This window comes from Cyprinodon tularosa, unplaced genomic scaffold (genome assembly GCF_016077235.1).
Source record: "Cyprinodon tularosa strain WSP-4 unplaced genomic scaffold, ASM1607723v1 ctg743, whole genome shotgun sequence".
In the NCBI taxonomy this organism is placed as follows: domain Eukaryota; kingdom Metazoa; phylum Chordata; class Actinopteri; order Cyprinodontiformes; family Cyprinodontidae; genus Cyprinodon; species Cyprinodon tularosa.
The window spans coordinates 87,890-112,163 of NW_024039500.1; the positions used below are offsets into that span (position 1 = coordinate 87,890).

Here is a 24,274-nt window from a genome sequence, read left to right on the forward strand (position 1 = left end):
TTCTAATCTGAAATCTTTTGGATTAAAAACGCACAAATTGAACATGACTTCAATTATGTTCATAAAAGAATACTTCATTTCTTTAGGATTTCTGCTTTGTAAAATGTTCCAATTGGATTCTTTGGAACAGGTTAGCGTGAAGCAGCCAAATGAAGGAAACTTTGTTTGGGAAATTACCTCAAAAACTCAGCAGGGGACCCATAGACTTGGTTTGTATTTGAATAAAGACACAAAAATGCAGCATCTCTTGTTTTAGTGTTCCTTTTACTTTGGTGATCCAAACATTTTGCCTTTTCACACCCTCAGATGAATTACCTGAAGAATGAAGTGCTACAACAAACCAAAAAGAACAGGAGTCTCTCACTTATGATCAGTGAGTTTGTCTCAAATGATCCTCTCTTTCAGTCAGTTTCACACTCAGCTCCATATTTGAAGGCGCTTCCCTTTGAATCAGGTGCTTTAGTCAGTTACATAAATCTTTTTTTTTTAAAGCAGTCACAGAACAAATTTACACTTTAGGTAATGTCTAAAAACAACATTGAAGCTTTTGCTCAGTTTTTATTCATTTGTTGTCTCAAAAGAAAATGATAATAAAGCTAAAAAATGAGGCTGATTTTAACAAATAATTGCAAATCAACTCTACATGGGCAAAGTGCTTTGAAAGTGTTTTATGATGGAACAAAACTGAACCTCAAAAATAATAAACATTTCAGCCAGCTGGATAATCTACGCCTTTATTTAGGGGCCGACTGAATGCCTACATTAGACGCAGTGTTGAATCAGAAGTGAGTTCATCTAGACGTTTGAAAGGAGGAGAGTTTCAAACCTGTTTCTTCTTGTCATGTTAGTTTCCTCTTCATACAGTTTTACTAACTCTTCATGTTTTTTAAAAGGTCTCTGAGAATGAACCGCTTTAAAGTCGGATAATTTCAATATTCATTCAAATTTGACTGTCGAAGTTTACTATTCATAATTTTTCTGAACTGTTCAGTCAGTTTGATTTACTAAATAGCTGAAGTTCATATTCATCAGATCCCAGCATCCCTACTATTTTTTTAAAAGTATTCAATAAAGGACAGAAAGCTGTCTACCTCTCTATGTTGCTGCCTAGCTGCTAGCTGCTGTCACTACACCTTATGCTAAATATCTTCCTGTATCTAAAATGATTAAACACTGATTCTTTATTGAATTCAAAACATTAAAATTATGCACTCTAAGAAGAAGATGTAGATGTTATTCGGCTTAACTTACGGTGTAAAATGTAAAAAATGTGTGCCAAATGAAAGAGTCACACGATAGAAAATCCTGCCACAGGCTAAACTTGCAGCTATGGATAACTTTGCAATAGCAATCAGGATATGATCGACCAGGCTTGATAAGGTCGGCAAAACTCTAAATTATTAATTTTAAATAAAAGAAATAAGCATGAAGTATTTTTTTTAACCATCACATTCTGCAAACACCCCTCCTTTAAAACATGCAGCAATGATTACACAGAGGATTTGATTGGCTGTCTGTTGACACTGCATCTGAATATCTGTGACGGGGAAGGAGCCTACTTGGCTTAAGGAGTGGCAGGACCACCAGGGCCATCCCAGCTAAAGCCACTTGTGGGGGCAGGGAGTGCTGGGAAAAAGCCTCTACCAAAGGCTGCATCGCAGGAATCTGGGTGCAGCAGGTAGCCAGAGAATGTGCTTTTGGTTTCACTGTCGGTGTGCATGCCGTTGGTAAGGGTGTCCTTTACCTGCAGCCATAACCTATCACCAATGTTCAGATGGAGAACAACCGTATTGCTGGTGGTAGCTTGGCTCGATGCTTCTGTTACTCTCACCACAGGAAAGAAATTTCGGAACAGGCCAACTTTCAGTGGCTTCTCCTTGGTTGCCAGGTGGAAAGAGAAAACATAAGTGCCATTTACCGGAGCTGTGTACATTCCCATGGCTGGGTCAAAGTGCCTCTGCACATTTGTTATGACTTCAGGGAAGGGTACTGGCCAGTTTGCAGGAGGGAATGATTGGTCGATGCATGCTGAGAATGCTGATTGGATGGCGGGGGAGCAGGGACCAGGTGGCCCCATGAGACCCATACCACCCTGATCTCCTTTCAGACCCACAGGACCCTGTATACCTTGTGGACCAAGGTCACCTTTTTCCCCTTTACTTCCCTTATCTCCTGGCGCCCCATTAGCACCATCAGTTCCATCTGTGCATTCACAGATCCCCTGCTCACCCTGGTCACCTTTCTGACCATTCACTCCAGGATTGCCAGGCACTCCAGTATCCCCTTTATCACCCTTCCCACCTTTAGGTCCTATAACTCCCTGGACCCCAGGCAGGCCCCGGGCCCCAGCTGGTCCTGGTGGCCCCTGCAGACCTGGTGCACCTGGGACACTCTCGCAAGAGGCAGGACATGTGCCCATTTCTCCTTGGGGACCTTGAAGGCCTGGAGGTCCCGCCAGTCCTTGGTCACCTTTCTCACCTGTAAACACAAAAATGGAGCACTCATTTGGTCTGAATTACATTTTTACATCTTAGGATCCCAGATACTTCCTAATAGAGGGAATGGGAAAATGGTGGCATTAAAGCCATTCAATTCAATACAATTTAATCAAAGTGAGTGACTAGGCCGTGCAGTGTTGCAAAATAAAACATTTTTGTCTGTAAGAAACTCTGATGGATCATTTGTACTCATTTGTCAGCACACCTTTGTATCCCCGCTCGCCTTTCGTTCCAGTGAACCCAGATGGACCAGTCTGCCCTTTCTCTCCCAAGTCTCCCTTTTGACCTGCAGATGGATATAAAGGTAAATGGTAATGCAATTAATCCATTATGCATTATGCAAAATTAATACAATTACATAAAAAAATAATACAATTAAATAAAGTAATGCTCATGTCCATCAGGATTTGCTGTTGTTGCAGCAATTTCCATCTGAACAGTAGCACTGTGTAAATAAGTGCCATTTAACTAATTTTTATAGTCACAACATTCATTTAATTTAACAATGCCCAAGTTATTCCTCTCTAAAGGAACAATAAATGTGGCTGTAGCTTGTATTAAGCAGTTTTAATGAGCTGCTGTAAATACTAGTAGGAAGTAGAAGGATCTCCTGTAGAGGTCAGTATTAAAGCGGCTCTGAAGCCTCTGAATGAAGAAACTGTTGTATGATGAAGAGGATGTTAAGGGTTTTCCGTAATGCTCCTCATTATTAATGAACCATAAAACAGGCTTAAATCAGAGGTAACTACAATTTTGCACAGTATCTCTGAAGACAGTTTGATTAGTCTTGGTTGCCTGCATGTTGTCATGACCTAGATGAGTGAGAATTTGCACAGGCTTTGTTCATGAGGAATCCCCCTTTCAGCCTTATATATCTGCTAAAGGACAATTTAGTTTGGAGTTTTCAGGTAAGCTAGAACATAAAACACATCCAAAGACTTTTAATATATATCGGCTCTGATTGAAGTATGGTGGTGACAGTGGCATGGTGTGGATGTGCTTCTCTGGTTTTATACCTTTTGCGTAAGTTATGGTTCTTACAGGGAGAATTCAGAGCACTAATTTTCAATGATTAACTTCCTCTGTGACTGAAAAAGTGTGTTAAGAAACTAAAATACTCCAACTAAGAGGGTTCCAACGATCCCTGGAACAGAAGTAAAAAATACAACACAAGCTCTAGGAAAGCAGTTTTGCCTGTAGAAAACTGAAGCAATTCAATCTTACTTTACTAAGTTAAATGCTTCAGCATAAAGGTCCTTTGAAGGTAACTGAAGCTATATGGATGTTACTTACCTTTAATTCCCTGGGGGCCCGTGAATCCTCGGTAACCCTTGAATCCTGTCATTCCTCTCATTCCAGGACTTCCAGGTTGACCTGATCAAAGTGGTGGTCAAGTTAACTTTCAAAAAAACAGTTTCCTTTATTGGACAATAATAAGAAAGAAAAAAAATTCTTTGGTATGAACAGCTCAACGAGCTGAAAACAATAAAGACTCCAGAGAAGATCCAGCTCTGAATGCATGCTTTGAAACTTGACGCCAAATAGTTCCTATCCTTAGTCAGATGTCTGTTGAAACTCTTTGTTTGTGTTTTCATGTGTGACGCTATTTAGCCGATAAGTATGTTGTTGCTCTGAGCTTTGAGAATAAAGCTGTTTCTCTTCAATTCCTGAATGTAAACTTTGCTGCAACGATCAAGGACTGCAGGGATGTTTAACCATCTGTTGTGTGCATCTGATAGTTAATCAATATCAACACAATGATGATATTCTGATCAACTCTATGGTTCAGAATCAACCCTCTGATTATTAGCAGTACTGCATTCCAACAAAAAAATAATAGTAAATTAATCTGTTTATAATGATATAAAAATAGAAATATATCATTGCAAAAGTTTGAAGAAATCCCCAATTGTTATTTCTGTCGAGCAAAAGCATAGATATAAAATAATCCTTTTCCTACCAGTCAAGGGCGTTTACAAATTAGTTACATTTACTCAGTTACACTGACTTGAGTACCTTATTTCCAGGAGTGGTTTTACTGTACCCTACTTTTTCGTTTCTACTCGACTAATATCATCATAATTTACTACTTCTCTCAATTGTGTACAGCTTCTGATATGCTGGTATAAAGAGACACAAAAGACCTAATCTGATGATTTTCATTTATATGATTAAAGTAGTCTGCATACCTGGAAGGCCCCGGTCCCCACGGTCTCCTTTGGGCCCCATGGTTCCTTTGCAGTAGGAGCAGATGCAGAAGAATGGGATCTGGTCGATGGAGGGCGGTACCGGCTGGCTGAAAATGATGTCACAGATTGAAGTATCTGGCTCTGGCATCAGAGGTGAGTTGGTGGCTGACATCCGTAGGCCGTTGTTGGTCATATTGTTGTCGGAGGGCAAAAACGGCATGCGTACATGCTGAGCGTTAGCTGACCATTGGGGAGCTGGAACTGAAGGTGAATCCTCTCCCTCTTCAGGCCAGCGTAAAGTGTTGGGGTCGAACCCGGAGCCTTCCTCAGGTGGCATCATGTTTCTGGTCAGGTTTCGGAGCAGCATGGCTGAACAGGTGGAGGACAAGACAAGGACTCCCAGCATGCTGGACAACATCTGGAGGAAGAGGAGGTTTAATGATGGCGGATGATGAGACAGCTAACGTGAAATGTTTTTTTTTTTTCATTTATTATTTCCAAAAAGCAATTATTAGAAATATTATTTAATAATTAGTCACTACTCGTCGCAATTGCCCCCAGGTGTGACAATAAAAATCTTTGACAAGTTTTAGGAGGAGAAGAACTCACCTTTCTCTCTGAGTTGGGCAGCATCTTCACCTGCAGGGTTTTTAGGAAGATGAGCTGGACCGACCCGGCTTTGATGCATTTATAGGCGTCGTCCAGAACAAAACCGCTTTCAGGTTCTGTCTCACCGGGCAGACCCACTGACAAAAAGGTGAGGACAAATGGGGGGGGGGGGGGGTTGGGGGGGGGGGGGGGGGGGGTGTCTTCATTGTCCACCTGAAGAGGAAGAACTTGGCTCTCTGCCTGCAGTTTGTCCTCCTTCAATATGGAACAGCAAAAAACATATTCAGAAACGAAAGAAGAGACGCTGCTTGATTTATCACCCCATCATCTCTCTCCACCCTTTTTTTCATACTCACATCTTTACAAAACAAGTCTGTGTTACCATGGATCCCCTTTGTTTACCTTCAGATGCTGGAATGTTCTGTTAAATAAGCGTTCACCAACATTTCGCTAGAAATCCTGCATATTATTTCCTGGTACCTCAGGTGTTCAGTTATAAGTTGTTGTTTTTTTTGTCCTTTTTTATTTCCTTTAAACTTACAAGCAAAAGTGACCAAAGTTTTACAGTAAGATGTTTTGGACATAGCAACCAAAAACCCTAAATGAGTAACATTCAGGTTACACGAGTGACCTCAATTCATTGTCTATTTTTCCCTGCTTATTTTGCAGGTTCCTGTCTTCAGTTGTAAGTTAGAAATAAAATAGTCCAACATTTAAGTTTTTTTTTCTTATTCTGGTTAAATTAGAACAGAGACTGAAGAACCACATAAATTCACTGGAAAACCGATCTAGAAATGTGTAAAAATGTCTTAAATTAAGTGAATTTATCATTAATTTAAGTAGGTAAATGAGATAGTTTGCCAGTGGAAATAAGATAATTAGATAACATGCACTTTAAATACGACAAACCAATTGTGTTTTCTTATTTTAAATGTAAATTTTCTTGCTCCATTGGCAAATGTATCTTTTACCTCCTCAATCCAAGAACAAATGCATTTATTTTAAGAAAAAAAAATGACTTATCTAGATTTTGATTTTTTTCTAGTGTTAATAAATTCATGACTGCTAGGTTTGTTTTTTTCTCTATCTGCTATATTCTAACTTCACCTTTTGTCCTCCACAGAGCCAGACTTTCTGGGTATGACAAAGGTCCATGAGAGGGTACTGTAAATTAATTAATATTTAGTTTTTGGCTGCCTTAGGGTTTAGTTTCTGTTCAGTTATTTCTCCACCTTATAGATAAATTGAGAAGGAAACAGTGCCTGAAGTGAAGGATGATCCAGTGCTTACTCAGATAAATAGCATCTATAGCTTTCTTATCTGCAGTCTTTCCAATTTCTTTTAGGTGAAAAAAATCCCCAAAATAACAAACAGTAGGATTGAACGACTCAAAAGGAGAAACTTTTTTACCGATTGGATGTTTATGATGTGGCGTTCTGGTATGCATCTGATTTAGTCACATAATTGACCTATTTGTACATACCACACCAACTCTTTATGAAAACATCAGCGCTTTCATTAGAACAACAAAACGTTACAAGATACAAAGGTGTTTTTGGGCCGGGCTCAACAATGCAGTAATGTAAGAAGCTGAAAGCTGGCTGCTTCACAATGTGCAGCCTGCTTTTCTTATCGGTAGGCCTAGATTTTACTAAGGAGGACAAAACATCTCCAAGGACCAGCAGGACACATGATACCCATTAACATACTGTACATGTGTGATGAATGGTAGACATGATTTTAACTATGTTCTTATAGTTTTTTTTTTAACCCTGAATGTAAAACTTCTAATGAAATTCCCCTCAGAACATTTATCCCTCTCATATGGCTATGCTCTGGATCCTGATGTCAATGTGTGATGATAGATACAGATAAAAGTTGCCATAGGATGATGTACCTGAGTTGACTAATGTGTTGACCTATGCTTGTCTCCAGTGATCAACAGGAAGGATGCAGGTTACTCTGTGGACAGGTCAGCAGTCCATCTGATTCAGAGTGGATCCAATCAGCCCTTTCAGGATAAAACACTAATGTTTACCTTTCAGACTGATCTCTTGCTGGAAAAATGCGAGTTCCTAAACAGAGAACAGATGAGATCATTCTGAGCAGACATCAGCAAGCAGGGAGCTGATTTCTGACCAGAAACCGTCAGACCTCGGAAGGCCACTTCTCCTGTCAGGTTTTCTGAAAGGAGGAGTGAAGGACAGGAGGAGGTTTACAAGGAAACTAGAGACGTTTCCTTGTTAACCTGAGTCAGCTTTTATCTTTAAAAGTCCATTGAAAACCAAGCTGGGAGAAAATAAAAGAAGACAAGTGGAAGAATAGTTAACCCTGATAATTGTCCTGGTTTCCACAGTGGGTGGTACCTACCCACTGAGGCCAGGTGTCCTCATTTCTATCGTATCTAGGCGTTTGCTGCACTGAACAAGAAGACGGACATTCCTGGGAGGGAGATCTGACTGATAATTTATAGATGAGTCTCACTCATTCCCACAGACTGCCACTCTGGGATTGACACAATGTCAGCCCGCTCTCCCCGAGAAAAATGCAGAGAGTGAATTTCCCAATTTTGGGACAATAAATGAGAACAGACAGTACATAACAGAAGTATTCAGAGCTTACAAAACCATCAACCATCAATGATGTTTTTACTTTCTCGAAAGTTATAGTAACGAACATATGTGTTAATAGGGTTGGATGAGGAAAATACATTTTTAGGGCTTGCCATTTGAACATGAGTTTCACCTAAACCTTTCAGTTGTAGTTTGGGCTATTTGGCTGAAAAGTGAACTTCCATCACAGCCTCTAACTGACTGACTGGTGGATTGGCTTGATTTGCACCACATGGAGGTTATCAACTAAGAGAAAATAAATTAGTTAGTCAACTAGTAAAACTGTTGTCCTTTTAGGGAAACCAGCAGACTTTTTCAGATGTTGACCTCAGCAAAGCTCTTATTTTGACCAAGCAAAGGAGACAGTGGAGGGAAAAATTCTTGGGAAAAGAGGAAAGACCTATTCTGTTTCTTTTTTTGTTCATTTCAGTTGTTAGTCGTTTATTCAGCTCATAAAACAAGGACTTCAACAGAGCTGATGAGCTAAATGTTGCTTTTTACAGTAAACATAGATTCAAATTGTGAGACAAAAGTTAAAAGCATCCACCTCATTTTTATACAGAGAAAAGAATGCAGAAATAAATACGTGAGCAAATGCAGAAATACAGAAACAGTTTTGGTAAGAAATAACTAGAAATAAATTAATATATAAATGAAAGTAGATATAACCACAAAAAGGAGAAAATGAACAAATATGTTCATAAATGAATAGAGATAAAAGAAAAAACAGAAAAGAATAAGACTGTTTCATAATAAAATACATATTTTCTATTTATTCACTTATATATGCAGTTATTTATTTTGAAATTTACACATTTCTATGTGATTATCAGGGGTTCTGCAGTTCTGATCCAATTCTATTTTTTTTCCTGAGCTAAACCAACTATCTTTAAAGGATCTAGATTAGCTTTAGGACAAACGATGCCAATCTATCACAGAGATGAGTGGGTGGAGGTTAAAGGGGGCGGCTGTGTGTGTATTGACAGTGTTGGCAGAACTCAGCTGCAGACTGTGGACCCTCTGCAAACATAGGTAGTTAGTTATTAACACAATCGAAGCAGTCAGAACCAGCGTCTCTGCCTACAGCCTTAACTCTTCATCTGTAAGTAAAAACAATATGGTGTCTCTGGAAGCAGCTTCCTTTCTATCTCTGTGTGATGATGAAATGTTGTTGTTAAGCTCAGCTGGCCTGGAGTTCTCCAGACAGGAAACTACAGGCCGTGTTGTAATTGTATTCATAGGCCTTTGAGTTTCCAGCTAAAATAGATCAATACTGCAGGAATATTCCCCTGCAGCTGTTTGATTGTTTTAAGCAACAGGAAGAATATTTACTCTTAGTGATGGGTGGTTTGCTTTTTGTACCCTTTTGAGCCTCACTATTAGCCATCTTTGATACATACATCCCATCAGCAGACTGTGTTCGACTTTGCTTTGTGTCGGTGAAGACCCTGTTTCATCTGAGGCCATGTTTCGCCCTGTGTTCTATCTGCTGGTCTGCATCGCTCTGTGGTCAGCATCAGTCATTAGTCTCTCAGGTGGGTTTTTTATCAATATTTTAAACAAAAATAAAACTTCAGAGTTGGAGACAGAAGGAACTGTAAAGTAAATATTGAAAGAAACATTGAAACATTCTTTTTAAGCATTCAATTCATTACAGCAAGCTAAAACTGTATAAAACAACTCAGATCTACTGCGGCTTGGTATTTATCATCATAAAAAGGCTGACCGTTGCGATCAAACAGGGTTTAAACGGGAACATACAGTGTTGGGAACGTTACTTTTAAAAAGTAATAAGTTATAGTTACTTCTCACAAAAAGTAACTGAGTTACTGAGTTAATCCACAGTAAAAGTAACTAGTTACTAGTAAAAGGAATCAGAATCAGAATCACCCATTCTGATTCCTGGTTGAGGTACCAGGAATTTAATAATAATAATCCCAGGGAGAAATTACTTTCGTTACATGACTCCATATGTAATAGAGTGACTATGGGACCAGTTTGATATAATGCAGTTTAATACAATATATTATTAGGGAGTCTCCTCTCCATCTCGGCATCAGTATAGGGGTCCTTGGCCTGGAAAATGTTAAAGAGCCCTGCATTCAGAATTCAGAGACCAAAGGTAAAAGTTTTACAGGTTTATTGTAGGTTAGCAAACACTGATGGAGATTGAACTCTGTGGGGAAACAATGCTGGAACTCAGCGGACTGGTGAACCGGAACTGGAAACTCTGACGTGGAGATCACAGTGATCAGTTCAGGGACAGTGGGAAAAGAGACTGAGACTTGATTATTGCTGGAGAGGCACTCACCTTTGGGGGGCTCTTGGTTTATCCTTGGATCCAGTTTGTGGGGGTTTAATCCAGAGAAGAGGGAACTCGTTGGAGAGCGGACAGGCAGACATACGTTGGACCCAGAGGAGTAAAGGAGCGGACTGCACTTGGTTTTCCAGGAGTGGAATTGAAAGGATCATGTGGAGGTTTTCCCCTTGCTCAGTGAGACTCAGTAAATCCTCCCAGGGGTAGAAGGTCCAGGCTTATCCAGTAACACAGGAAGTCTTCCTGCTGAAGAACAAAGACAAAAAACAAGTTAAGACTCAGAGAAACAATGCTAAGGTTAGACTCTGCTAATCTCAGTTTGGCTAGACAGCCCACTGCTCCTCTGGTAATGACCCAACGAGCCGCAGGTGTGCAGGGAGGCCCAACGAGGACAGTGCACCACCTGGTGGTGGAGAGAGGAAAACACATAAAACAACCCACACAAACAGGAATACTAACAAAAAAATAAGAATTTAATGACTTAATGATTTTTAATAACCCACGTAAACCCTGATCAAAGCAGGAGTTCTAGAAATTCAGTGGACAGAACCAAGCAATGTTAAGTAGGAAGGACATCAACAATAATCTTAGAGAAACAACTGTTTCCATCCATTCATCTGGGTGTGATATTGGGTCACTCCTAAACCGTCTGAGCCCCAATGTTCTACAGATGGAAAGATTATTCCCAAATGGAAAACATCTCACACAGCTACCAGTCCAAATTAGCCATACCATACCAAATTAGAATCCCATCAGATTTTCCCCAATGTAAGTGTCAGGATTTGGTAAGGCATTTTGGTCCTCAAACGAGGACCAAAATGCAGAGGCTGAGAGGCAGAGATGAGTTCTTGAAGTTTTTAATGAATCAACACAGGTAACAGAGGCAGGAATCCAAAATCCAACTTAAAATGTAAAACTTAACCAGAACCATGCAGAGATCAGGGAAAGGCGAGGAGAGAGGAGCTAAGACAAGAAACCAGTACTGAGGAACTGCACAAGGAGAGTATTTATGCGAGACTGAACAAAAAGGGGACTAACGAGCTGAATGGGAACAGGTCTGAACAGAGGATTCTAGAAAGGAGCTAGGGAACAGGAGACCAACACTGGAGGGTAAGGTAACAGAGGGCAAAAAATAAAAACCTAAGAAATCAAATATATCAAAAAAAAAAAAAAAGATTGGAATTAAACCAATAAAAACAGAAAACATGGACCACAGCAAAATACTCAAAAGAAAACATAGCAGAACCAAGACTGCGACAGTCAGAGTGTGAAGCTCTGTTTAAATATAAAGATAATAAAGGATTGTAAAGAAAAAGATCAAAGAAGCATTATTTGTTTGGATGGGTTGAAGAAAAACACATCTTCTCTAAAGCAAACAGGGCAATTGAATTGTTTGGATATAACTCCAACCACCAACCATTGTGCTCAGTGGTGGAAGCATGATTATCTGGGATGCATGGGGCCTCAGCAGTCAACCATTGATTTCTCTGTATACCACATTTTTATACAGTCAGATTATGGCAGATTAGATTTGAATTAACAGCTAAAAGAGAAGAATGAATGAAAATTATGCCACAGTGATTTGAAAGGATCAGTAAGAAAACCTCTGCCGCAGGAAGTCCTAAACTGGTGGATTAGAGGACACACTGAGTTTAGACACACTATTACAGGGCTGTCAACTCTCACCCATTGGAAGTGAGACTCATCCATTTCAGTGTCTTCAAACACTCTCACTCCATATTCCCAATTTCTCACACTAAAAAGGATCACATCCAATGGTTTGTTTTCTCTTTACCGGGTGCTTTTTTTAGTCCCAGTTTTAGTCAATTTTTTGCACAAGTTAAATAATTATTGCTCAGTAATTACACCAACACAAATATTTTAATTCTTAAAGCTTCCAGGTTTTTCTCTCAAACCTATAGGAGATCCACAAAAAGAAAAAGAACCATTGTATTTTATTTTTCAAAAGATCAGCGACCCAAGTACCCAAATATTCATACACAGTGTAGTTTGCATAGGTTTCGATTGCACTGGTTCCTATCAGTGCCAGTAATCTAGTAATAATTTATTAGTTCCCGATTGTTTAATTTACTTGAACCGCAGAGAATAATTACAGATCAAAGTTGTGAAATTCTTAGTTTATTTAAGTTGCAAGTATATTTAAAGTATATTTAAGATGCAAGTATCAATTCTCTAAAAAACCCCAGAATATAGAAAACTATGTATGTTGTGAGAAAAATGTCCCACCTTACTATAGACCACTTATTGTTACTCAGTACCATTTCCTGTGCTATCAAAATTCCTCATTTTGCCACTTTGTTTCAGTTAAATCCTCCGAAAACCTCCTACCTATAGCTATCCTCATCTAACCCTGACAGGGTTTCCTGTCCAAACTATTTCAAAATCTCCCCCCAAGGTTTGGTGAAAGGTTGGCAGCCCTGCTATCAGTTTCACAAAGCTTTCAATTTTTTTAATGAAGACATATTATAAATAACATTCCTATAAAAGTTTAGATGTGACAATGTGAAGTTTAACACTGGATTTAGGATCCAGTCTAATTAGCTTCCCTCAGATTTGGCAAAAGAAGACAAATCCAGCTGAAGGATCAAGATAAAACATTTCCAGGTTTAATTAAGCTCAGAACAAAAAGGCAATGAGATAAAGCAAGTGACTTATATCTACAGTCTGATCCTCGCTGTCTGTCCAGTGTTCTCAGACGCCCCAAAGGCTCATATGCTGCTCCGGTCCCGCCGGGCCAATAGCTTCCTGGAGGAGATCAAACCCCCCTCCATGGAGCGCGAATGTGTGGAGGAGAAGTGTGACTTTGAAGAAGCCAGAGAGATTTTCCAGACCCGGGAGGCTACAGTAAGTTGATGATTCAATACCATTTGCAACAAAATATGATTAAAAAATTACATTCATATACATAGTTGAGCTTTAAAGTTTACATACCCTACAGTAACATTAAATAATATTATAAATTCACACTAGTAACTCAAATAACAAAAGAATCAAAAAAGTAATAATAAATAATTTATTATACTAAATTATCATTTAGTATGATTATTTTTGAATTTTTTGTTTAGAAAATAATACTAAAAAACAAACTGTTGCAGACAAATTCAAGAACTTTTTCCTGCCCTTCAAGCCCAAACATGTTTAATATTTACAAATTTGGATTTTATTTGTGATGTTTTGATTTTTTTCCAGCTGGAGTTCTGGACTGTCTACACTGGTAAGTTGTTTCAACATCAGTCTTAACATTTTCAATTAGGTTTAAAGATATGTAAGAAAATATGTAAGTCAGACTTTATAATGGTGGACAAAACAACACACAAGTAATCCTTTGACTGCTCATGTATATTTAAACTCCAGGACAGGTTGCTAACTGAGTATCTGGAGAATCCTGTGGCTCATTGATTTATTCTATAAAGACTGGAGTCTGAGCTGATCTGATAAAGTTCCCAACATTTGGCTTTTGCATCAAAGTGAAACCAAACCTGTTTTTTCTGCCCTAGTCTTTCACTAATGCAGCATCCCTGCAGCTCATCCCACCTACATAACAATGAGCAATTCTGATTAGAAAACTCTTACTGCAAATTATTGATTGACCTTAGAAACCAAAAAATGTAACTGTTTTAAAATAATAACAATTTTAATTACTGAACCAAATTTTGTAATAAAGCTGCTGTAAATAATAGCCCTGATTTGTGCTGCTGTGATTTGTGTTTCAGATGGGAACCAGTGTCAGTCCCACAAGTGTGATCATGGTGCTTGTATGGATCTTTATCAGACCTACAAGTGCATCTGTTACCCAGGATACGAGGGCAAATACTGCGAATACAGTGAGTCTGACTTTCTACCTGTTGCACAAGATGTAAGACTTCAGGAGTTCAGATCTGGTTTTAGACTTCATAGTTAGAATCAGGCTGGATGAGAGGTGTTGACAGTGTAATTTAAGGCCTATCCTCACCTGTAACAAAAGTACTGCATAAAGAGAACATACGTAAAAGTCAATTCAATTCAGTTAATTTATATAGCACCAATTCACAGTACATCATCTTCACAGTTAACCAGATCATACAGTCAAATTGATTTAAAGTTTTCTAAGAAAAACCACTTGATTGCATCAACTCATTGACTCGAAGGCATTCCCTCACACTAGATTAAGCATGCTTGTAGCGACATTGGAGAGGGAAAAATCCCTTTTAAGAGGAAGGAACCTCCAGCAAAACCAGGCTCAGTGTGAGTGGCCATCTGCAGAGGCCGACTGGGGTTTAAGGAGACAAAAGGAACTTTGGTACTGGAGGAAAACCTCCAAAAACTCTTTTTCTTTAGATTTTCTTGGAGAAACAAGCCTTGGAAAACAAAAACAGACAAAATATTTCCTGAGCTGTATATTTAATCTTATATAACTGTGTACAGTATTTTTGTCTTTTTATGTTGTAATGTTTTCTCTTCTTAGCTTTGTCTAAATCTTTCTACTTCGTGTTTGCGTGTCACTGGTATAAGGGAATTTTCTCCCTGATGAATAAAGGATATTTTTTAGTCCCTTTATAAGGAACAAAATTCATTTTGTCTAACAGTGAACATAAATGCACAAAATCTACAGAAATTTTGTTTCAATTTAGTATAAAGTCCCTATAAAATAAACTGCACATTTGCAGATTCCATAAATAAAACAGAGTGGCATGTGATTTATCATGTTCAGCTGCCTGAAGTAAAAACGCTTCTGATCTGCTGAAATTTCACCAATTATTATTTACAGTTGGCCAAATGTTTCGGGAAAAGCTATCTAAAAGTGAACGTTGCTTAATAACATATCACCTAAAGTAAGTTCCACATTTTTTAAAGAAAACCTTCAGGCCCTCTGGTCTTCGTTTCTGTCATGTTACCTGAAAAAGAAGCTGTTTTTCTAAAGTAATATTTTATTTAGCCACCACTGTGTTTACACCAGGTTGGTGTGTAGCACCATCTGCCGACTGAATAACAGAATCTGTCAAATTTACCAGAAACTAGGCCCTAAAAATTACTCTATGTAAGCTAAAAATGAAAAGCACTAATTAAAAGTGTTAATTTCATATTTTTAAACACTATATTCTTTTTTTTCCCCACTATCTGTTATTTATTGTTTTAATTTATTTACACTCTCACTGAAAACTTCTGTAAGATCCATATTTTTTTGGCATTCAGATATAACAGCCACAAACTGCACCGTGGATAATGGTGACTGTGACCATGAATGCATGGAAAACGAGGACGGCCAGGGGAGGAGCTGCAGCTGTTTGAAAGGATACAATCTGGAGAACGACTCCAGAAAGTGTAGCCCGAAAAGTAAGAATGCAAAAAAAAACAACCAGATTTCTACATCAAATTAACTGACAAAAATAAGATGGCTCTGATGATTCCTTAATGCAACATTTAGAGAACGCTTTTCCCCAAAAATTTTTAAACCAATGCTTGTCTGTCTATCCAAGAATTTAGAAAACTGTCATGTCCTTCAAAGTCCCTGGTGTCTAATTTAAAAATGCTGCTATAAATCATCTGTAGCAGTAGGTAGAGAAACACTGACATTGGCAAAAAGAAATATCCTCAGCATGGCTTAAGCAGTGCTAGGCTAAACTTAGCTGTTATTGTTGTGATTTTGACTTTGAAGTTAAGAATATTAAGTCACTATAATGTCACACCCATCATAACCTTTTTTTAATGACAAACTGGGGAACCAGTGGGATCTGCCTAATACTCAAAGATATGAGATGATATATATATATATAGTTTATATACTGGAGCACCCTGTTAGTAACCTGACAACAGCCAGATGCATGTCTAGCTCCGCCTAGCTCCACTCACATACATCTGGGACACCGCTCATTGAAAGCGATTTCCCCAACCAAATTTATGGTCTGGCCAATCAGGACGCAGGGCGGGTGTTTCCTGGATGTGACGTAGTGGAGAAGCGACCGTGAGATTCCAACAACAATGGCGGCTCACATCGAGGAAGCAAGCGTAAGCATTGATGCTGCTATTTCTGTGTTTTCCAATCTATCTGATATTGTTTCATTAAAAGAACATCAGAGAACGGCTTTGAAGGTGAAGCGTCACGGGTTAGCTTCGGTGTGAGTGGTTGAAATAGCATGGCGATAAAGATGACGGACAACTGGCTTATCCAATCATATGCAAGGAGTTTTGATAAGGCCCAGCCTTCAGTAAAGGCAATTCCTAACGCGGTGTCCCAGACGTATGTGAGTGGAGCTAGGCAGAGCTAGACACGCATCTGGCTTTTATCAGGTTACCCTGTTAGTGCATAGATGGTAAACAATAACATGAGTTTGGATAATTTAGGGTGTTCCAGGCGGACAGAAGTGGAAATAAAAAAGGTCAGGGTTGGTGAAAAATATTTTTTTTAGTCAGAATTGTAATTTTAGGGGAATTAAAGTAGATTTTTGTCAACTAGAAATTTTGAAAATTCCAACTTTAACTACAACTGGAATGAGGGACTTTAATGGAGATCTTGTTGAACAAATCTAATCGTTAGAGCTTTTAGAATACAGGTTTAATCAACTGGTGTTTCCTTTTTTTAAAGAGGAAGTAACCAGTGGTGTCAAAAGTACACACATTTGTTATTTAAGTAGAAGTATAGATACTGCAGTTTAAAAACACTCTGGTAAAGGATGAGGGAGGTCTTGTTGGTCTCCATCTCAAGATACGTTCTCGCCTGTGTCCGAACTTTCAGACATTCAGACATTTTTTTCTGAATCCGACATTGTAGCATGGCATAGATAATAAATGCAGGTTGAAGAACACCTGCTTGCTTCTGATGATTTCCTTTGGCGTCAGCACAAATTTGACGAATAGCTAACCAATGAGTGTTTGCATTAAATGACCCATCCAATTCCACTAATTTTCACTAGATGTGGATGGTGCCAATGATCTGCATTGGATGGCTCACAAGTGTCATGATTGGCTTAAGAGACTTAACCCAATTGCAGAACACCAGAGGAAGCTGAGTAAAAGTTTAACAGAGTTTATTGAGGAACACACAGAGTAATAATGAACTGGTTCTGGTACAGGTCCGGGACTGGAATCACTGATTTCTGCAGAGAAGGATAGTTTGATTAGCCAGGCAGTTTAGATTGCTTGTCGAATGTGTTAATTCAGAATATACCTTGAAGAGGTTTTGACAGGTCCTTTGAGAGGTGGGGAACCGGTTGGGTCCAGAGACTGTAGATTCAGCAGGGAGCTCAGCAGCAGCAGAGTCTAGCTTCAGACTTGTGAGTTTCTGACCATCACTGATATCTTGAAGAGGTTCTGACAGATCCTTTGAGTGGGGGGGGGGGGGGACCGGTTGGGTCCAGAGACTGTAAATTCAGCAGGGAGCTCAGCAGCAGCAGCGTCTAGCTTCTGACTTGCGAGTTTCTGACCTTGACTTGGTTTCCTAGCTCTTCCTTCAGAGCTGTTGGAGGAATCCAGACTGATATCTTCAGGTTTGGCTCCCTTGGGCACGCAGGCAGGCTTCCAGGCAAAGCTCATCCAGAGCTTCAGACTTCAGTCGGGTTTTCTGTGAGCAAAGAAGACAGAGGCAGGTTAGAATCTAGTTTCTCTCTAGAGCCAACTAAGATTCTCTAAAATTAACAGAAGCTCAGGTTTGCTAACCAAACTTGGTCAACACTGCAGTCAGACCGTCGAAGGAAGGTCTGACTACTGCTTATGTAGAAAGGTCTCCTGATGGGTTGATGAGCTTCAGGTGTGCTAGAGGCTCCAGCCCAGGAGACCCACAGCGCTCTCTGCTGGAGACAGATGGTAGATCTCCAGATCCCAACAGTAACCCCAGTCCCTAACAGAAAACATATAACAGAAGAGGCTCCTCGGCGCCCTCTGGTGGGCAAGCCTCAGGATCCCAACAGAAAGAGGTGAAATAAATATTTATAAACATTAAACCAAATAGTAACGAGTAGCGTTTGTTTTAAAAATGTAAGGAATAGAAAGTACAGATACTTAAATGAAAATGTAATGAGTAGAAGTCAGAAGTAGGAAGAAAAATAAGTAATGGAGTAAAGTATAGATACCTAAAAAGTGTACTTAAGTAGAGTACAGAGTATTTGTACTTCCTTACTTGACACCGCTGGAAGTAACCAACCTAAATATCTGTTAAAACGTTTAATCCTGCAGGTACTTCATCTTGTGGTCAGATTCTGATCCACAGGTCGGAGTACAGTGAGCCTGTGGAGGGTCTGCTGCCATGGACGCTCGGAGGGGAAGTGGGCAAAAAAGGGGAGAGCCCTTGGCAGGTAGCTAACCTATCAGACAAATACATTTAACTATTTAACTCTTTATGAAAATTAAACGATTTGACAGCTCTGCCTCAGGTTTTTATGGTTTGGTAAAGTTTCCTTATCTTTTCCAACAAGATTCCAAAGAATCTTGTGACTGAGCTTCTCCCTTCTCATTTGTTAAATGTCTAAAGCTAAAGTTTTAAATATAGAACGATTTAACCATCACTAGGACAGAGTTAGAGTACAAGCGTTTGGCTGAGTAAAGTTTTCTTGCACTTGAAGACGCCAATAGAGACAGAGCTGCATGATGAACCTGAATCAGATAAACCTATGATACAGTTTAGTAAATTATTAGGAAAAAAATGTAGACAAGCTAAGGAAAAACAACCAATAGGATATATTGTGGTTATAAAGAGATACTGGAGGCATGTAGTGCATCACCTAAAGTTAATCACCATTGAAAAAAAAAATATGCCCAACTGAAATGAATCATTAAGGTTAAAATTTTGTTCAAAAGAAACACTAAATCTCAGAAATGTGAACTGAATATGTGAGTAAAATCTTAGCAGTTTGTTTTCAGGCAGGCTTTCTTAATATTCAATCATTTAGGTGCTTCTATTGAACGAGAAAGGGATTTTTCACTGTGGAGGAGTCCTAATTGATGAAAATTGGGTGCTGACGGCTGCCCACTGCCTTCAAAACACCTTCAAGTTCAGCGTACGGCTTGGTGAGTTCTTCAGCTGCAAGCATATAGGAAACTAAAAACTCATCAGTCTCATCCATTTACAGACCAGAAATGAAATAATGACAGAGAAACAAGCAGGAAACAAAACAGCTTTTAAAAATCCATCATGATGAACAGTCCATTAGGTTTTCTATTTTATCGCTGCATCTTTCATGCTCATCCTTACATCAGCTTTGGAGAGTCATGCAACATACCCTGAAAATATTAAAGGGATAGTTCGGTATTTTTGACATGAATCTGTATGGCATCCCCATCACCAGCGGCATGCAATCACACTGACTTACCCCTGGCAGCGTCCTGTGAGCAGAGTTATCGTCCAGTTTTGGTCAAGCCGAAAGTAGTCCTGCAGGTTTTTAGGAACAGCGAAATAAAACTTTTCTCTTCCCAAAACATTATGTGTTCAAAAGAGTGATATTTTCGCATCCCATCCCATGTCTCCCTCCGCGGCGGAGGGAGACATGGCTGTTGTTGGGCTCGCTGTCTGAATGACGGCGCGCACTGATACGAACAGAGAGAAAATAGGACCAATTGATAACGACGTGTGACTTTTTCCACTACAATGTTTTTGGGATGCGAAAATATCACTCTTTTGAACACATAATGTTTTGGGAAGAGAAAAGTTTTATTTCGCTGTTCCTAAAAACCTGCAGGACTACTTTCGGCTTGACCAAAACTGGACGATAACTCTGCTCACAGGACGCTGCCAGGGGTAAGTCAGTGTGATTGCATGCCGCTGGTGATGGGGATGCCATACAGATTCATGTCAAAAATACCGAACTATCCCTTTAAGCTGCAGTAACACATTTTGCTATCTTGGGAAGGATATTTTTCAAAGTAAGAAAAAGTTCTTAAAGTAAACATGCATCTTTATGCACTCATGCAAATGGTTCTGCTATGTCATGTAGCATTTCAAAGATTTGCTATTCAATTCAGTTCAATTTAGTTTATTTATATAGCGCCAATATCCAACATGCAATCTCAAGGCACTTTACAGTTCACCAGATTATACAGTCAAATTGATTAAAAGTTTTCTATCTAAGGAAAACCAGTTGATTGCATTGACTCATTCACTCGAAGGCATCCCCTCACACTAAGCATGCTTGTAGCGACAGTGGAGAAGAAAAACTTCCTTTTAACAGGAAGAAACCTCCAGCAGAACCAAGCTCAGAGTGAGCGGCCATCTGCCGAGGTCGACTTGGGTTCAAGGAGACAGAAGCAAAGATACAACAGGCAACTGTAAAGGTGGCCCCATCGAGGAAACACACAGCCAGGCATACGAGCTCCGTGCCAGCTACCATGTCGGGGTATGAAGAGAGCACATCCAGCCAGTAATAGTCAGAGAAACAGGACTACACTGAAAAACAGGCCAATCTCAAACATCTAAAAACAAAGGTGTTGATGCATTAAGTGCATTCGGTGGGCAGATAACTGTAAACCAAATTCATTGATGCCACTGGTCTAATTGCCACTGGTCATTGCAGCATCACTTGAGTTGTGTTTATTCTAATGCAGCAAGGCGTAGTAAACACGGTGGGAGAGGATTTTTACGCATGTCCAGGAATCTGTAGCTACCAGGTTTAAGTAGGCATAGTATTGTTTTTTCTAAGGATTTATGTTTTAATAGCCATTAAAAAAGAAATGTTACAATGTGACAAGAATGTTTGTAACTGGTCCCTTTATTGATCATCAAATTTTATTTTTCCCAGGTGACTATGAAAGATTCAGGAATGAAGGCACAGAGGTGCTTCTTAGAGTCACCAAGACCTTCAAACACCCTAAATACAACAGCATGACGGAGGACAACGACATCGCCCTGCTGCGTCTGCAGTCCCCTGCTCCTCTTTCTAAATACATTGTCCCGATCTGCTTACCAGGACGCTCCTTGGCGGAGAAGGTGCTGCACCTTAATGGCACCACCACTGTGGTTACAGGCTGGGGCAAAGATGACACCGGGAAGCTTAGCTCAGCACTGAACTTCATAAAAGTCCCACTGGTTAATCACAGCTTCTGCAGGCAGCAGATGTTTCCCCATGACCTCACCAACAATGTCCTTTGCGCCGGAATTCTGGGTGAGAGAATTGATGCTTGCGAGGGAGACAGTGGTGGGCCGATGGTCACTCTGTACCGGGACACCTGGTTCCTGATTGGCCTGGTGTCATGGGGCGAGGGCTGTGGCATGGTAGATAAGTTGGGCATCTACACCAAGGTGTCCAACTACAATGAGTGGATCAGCCAAGTACAAGAAGAATGGGACAGACGTCATCATCCTCAATAACACAGAAACATCTAAAGCTTAAACAAATCATTTTATCTGTGCAATCAGACACAGAGGGCAAACTCAATGCATCAAAGATTTTTCAAAACTTTGTTTAATAAACCTCTTAACTCTAAAGAAGCTTGAGTTTGTCTGTTTACAATCTGTTTACTAAAACAATTTAATCATGATTAAATAGTTTCAGCCCTAACCAGAACTTCTGACTCTTCGGATACATCCAAACATGTTGTTTTACATGGTCAATTGCGCCATCATGGTCATCCTATTGGGCTACAGTCTACACTAGAGTTCACAGATTAGGTCCGGATCCGGACCTAACTGCTGGCTAATCTGGACCCAACCTGATTTATAAATTACTGCATGTTGTCCGACGGCAGTGTCTAACTTCACTTGTGCCGCTTCTCCTGTTTATATGGTAAAGGCCTCTGGAGTGTCCGACACCAGGCTGCACGTGATCCAAATTAGCCAATGAGCTGTCAGTCTGGGTTGCTGCTGCTAGCTACTTTTAGACACAGCTGGCAAACCTGTGGCAAGCCGGGCGATGGGAAAGAGGGAGAAGACAATGAGAAAAAGAGAGCAGAGAAAGTGTGGACTTATCCCAAGCGGGGTCGGGAGGGGTGCTGGTGTGTTTTTCCAGCTGTCTACGGGCGACACGGGGGTACACCCTGGACAGGTCGCCAGTCCATCGCAGGCCAACTATCGAGACAAAAATCCTATATTTTAGGCTACTGGTTGCTATTTTGGCGTTGGTTTTACGTGCGCTCAATTTAAATTATCATGTCGATCTTTACTTTGACTTATGATAAAGTAATTTATTATCAAAACAATGTCCATAGTTTTACTAATTGCCTTTCCATAAATACATACATTCGAACACAGTAGAACATTGTTGCCTTTTCTCGTTAACAACACCAGAACAGAATCATGGTTGATCTTAAATAACCCCATCCCACATCAGACAATCAGAACTCAAAATATGAAATACGCCCCCTGGTAAACACAGGAAAGGACAAATGGCTCCCACAGCGACACAGAGACAAAAATAGACATACAACCATTCATGCACACACTCACACCTAAGGAGAATTTAGAGGACCCAATTAACCTAACAGTGATGTTTTTTGGACTGTGGGAGGAAGCTGGAGTACCCTGAGAGAATCAACACATGCTCAGGGAGAACATGCAAACTTCATGCAGAAAGACCCTGGGCCAGGAATCAAACCCAAAGCATTGTTGCTGCAAGGCAGCAGTGCTACCTATTGAGCAGTGACACCATGAACATTTTAAAAAATAAATATCGATCCAGCTCAAAAAGAGCACCTAGATAGGTGCTTGAGAATGGCTTTCAAATCCAGGTTTAAAGCCTTGAAGGGCAGCATAAAGCCCACTGCTCTCACTAAGCCATAAAAAAGAAAAACAAAACAGTCTGTTCAGGTGTTTAATAAAAAAGTGAGTCAGGAAATTGTCTATATACCAAACTTAAAGATTTTTGTTCTCTACTTACAAAACAAATTAGATTTTAAAATGGAAAAACATTTTACTAATTATATTTATTTAAAAATGCAATGTATAACATGGATGCAACAACACCTGCGTTTTATTTCAGGGTTAAATTCTGTTTAAAGTAACAGATTATAATTAAAAATGTCTCCGGACCTTTAATTATTGTTCATTTTATTTATTGGGACCCCACTGATTTTTAATTGGTTACCCCTGGTCTACATAAACAGAAAATTATGCTGGTTTGTCAAATGCCTGTTTAAAGAATTTCATGCTACTAAAAATGCTGCATCTCCAAACCAACATTTAACCATCATTTGCTACACTTCGACTTTTCAGGAAAAATGGTTGCAGGTTCAACTCCTAGCAGTTGTGTTTTAACACTTTACAATACTGTAGATGGCAGAGTGGCTTCTAAGTCTCTGACATTTACTCTGTGATATATTTATACAATATTACCAACTAAACTGAATCTACTAATAATCCTTATAAAGACAGCAAAACGTTTTTCAAAGAACACTTTAGTAAAACGGATGTTTTCATAATAATTTGGATAGATAAGTAACTTCAACAAGAAGGGTTTTTTTTGCCCCATGATGGTTTACATTGTCTCACATCCCTGATGACAAAGCTATGAGATTTAAAGCTTCCTGTTTACCACAAAAAAAAAAACAGAACAAAAAAAAAAAGTAATAAATCAAGTAATGATTTATTGGACTAAAGCTTTGACAATAAACAGTAGCAATGAATTAACTATAAGTAGGTTTGGTAAGGACAGAAATAACAGTTTTTCATTGAAACAAGCAAACAGGCATCAGCTTGTAATGTTAACATATAATCTATTTTACTCTTTTTATCATTTCATCCATTTAAATACATATGGACAGTTTCTCATTCAAGTGTTAAATAAAATTAAGGCGAATCTGTTTAAACTGAACACAGAGGACAGTAGATACATTTATTGCTTTACATTGAAGCTGAATAAAGAAACACCTGAGATTCATCACATACTATCATCATCTATAGCTACTTTGGATTCAACAAATAGGAACTTACTGAGCTTATTCGTGGCCGGGATCACAATTCATAGTCAAAATTTCTTCTGACACCAGCTTTTGCAGCTTTTCACATCTTTATATGTTTACAATTTGGTGTCCTTTATGGTTTTTAACACATGTGCTTCTGCCAACCTAAGGTTTTATCATAAATTAAGACCAAAGCAGTGTGCCAAGCCAACGAACGAGAAGCTGATGCTC

At 39.4% G+C, this 24,274-nt stretch overlaps 2 protein-coding genes and 1 long non-coding RNA gene across 6 annotated transcripts; 1 reads left to right on the top strand and 2 right to left on the bottom strand.

Moving 5' to 3' along the window:
• Nucleotides 1-245: 245 nt before the first annotated feature.
• On the bottom strand, nt 246-5,742 carry LOC119773106 (inner ear-specific collagen-like). The gene is made up of 6 exons (XM_038269925.1): nt 5,737-5,742; nt 5,297-5,551; nt 4,688-5,105; nt 3,792-3,872; nt 2,704-2,784; nt 246-2,478 (listed from the first exon to the last, which is right to left on the bottom strand). The coding sequence occupies exons 1-6, from the start codon at nt 5,740-5,742 to the stop codon at nt 1,565-1,567; spliced, it is 1,755 nt and encodes a 584-aa protein (XP_038125853.1). The 3' UTR covers nt 246-1,564.
• Nucleotides 5,743-8,869: 3,127 nt separating this feature from the next.
• On the top strand, nt 8,870-21,638 carry proca (protein C (inactivator of coagulation factors Va and VIIIa), a). Of its 4 annotated transcripts, none has more exons than XM_038269934.1 (9): nt 8,870-9,010; nt 9,322-9,443; nt 12,933-13,090; nt 13,436-13,460; nt 13,960-14,070; nt 15,419-15,559; nt 18,395-18,513; nt 19,108-19,225; nt 20,950-21,638. In XM_038269934.1, exons 2-9 carry the CDS (start codon nt 9,374-9,376, stop codon nt 21,516-21,518), a joined length of 1,311 nt encoding a protein of 436 aa, XP_038125862.1. In that variant the 5' UTR covers nt 8,870-9,010; nt 9,322-9,373; the 3' UTR covers nt 21,519-21,638. The 4 variants fall into 4 exon arrangements, with proteins under 4 accessions (XP_038125862.1, XP_038125866.1, XP_038125863.1 ...); XM_038269935.1 differs by having other exon boundaries at nt 8,882-9,010; nt 9,319-9,443; XM_038269936.1 differs by having other exon boundaries at nt 8,892-9,010; nt 9,280-9,443.
• LOC119773116 lies at nt 9,807-19,445 on the bottom strand. The gene is made up of 3 exons (XR_005279341.1): nt 17,391-19,445; nt 10,220-10,471; nt 9,807-10,138 (listed from the first exon to the last, which is right to left on the bottom strand). It is a non-coding gene; the product is annotated as an uncharacterized LOC119773116 (long non-coding RNA).
• Nucleotides 21,639-24,274: the final 2,636 nt, after the last annotated feature.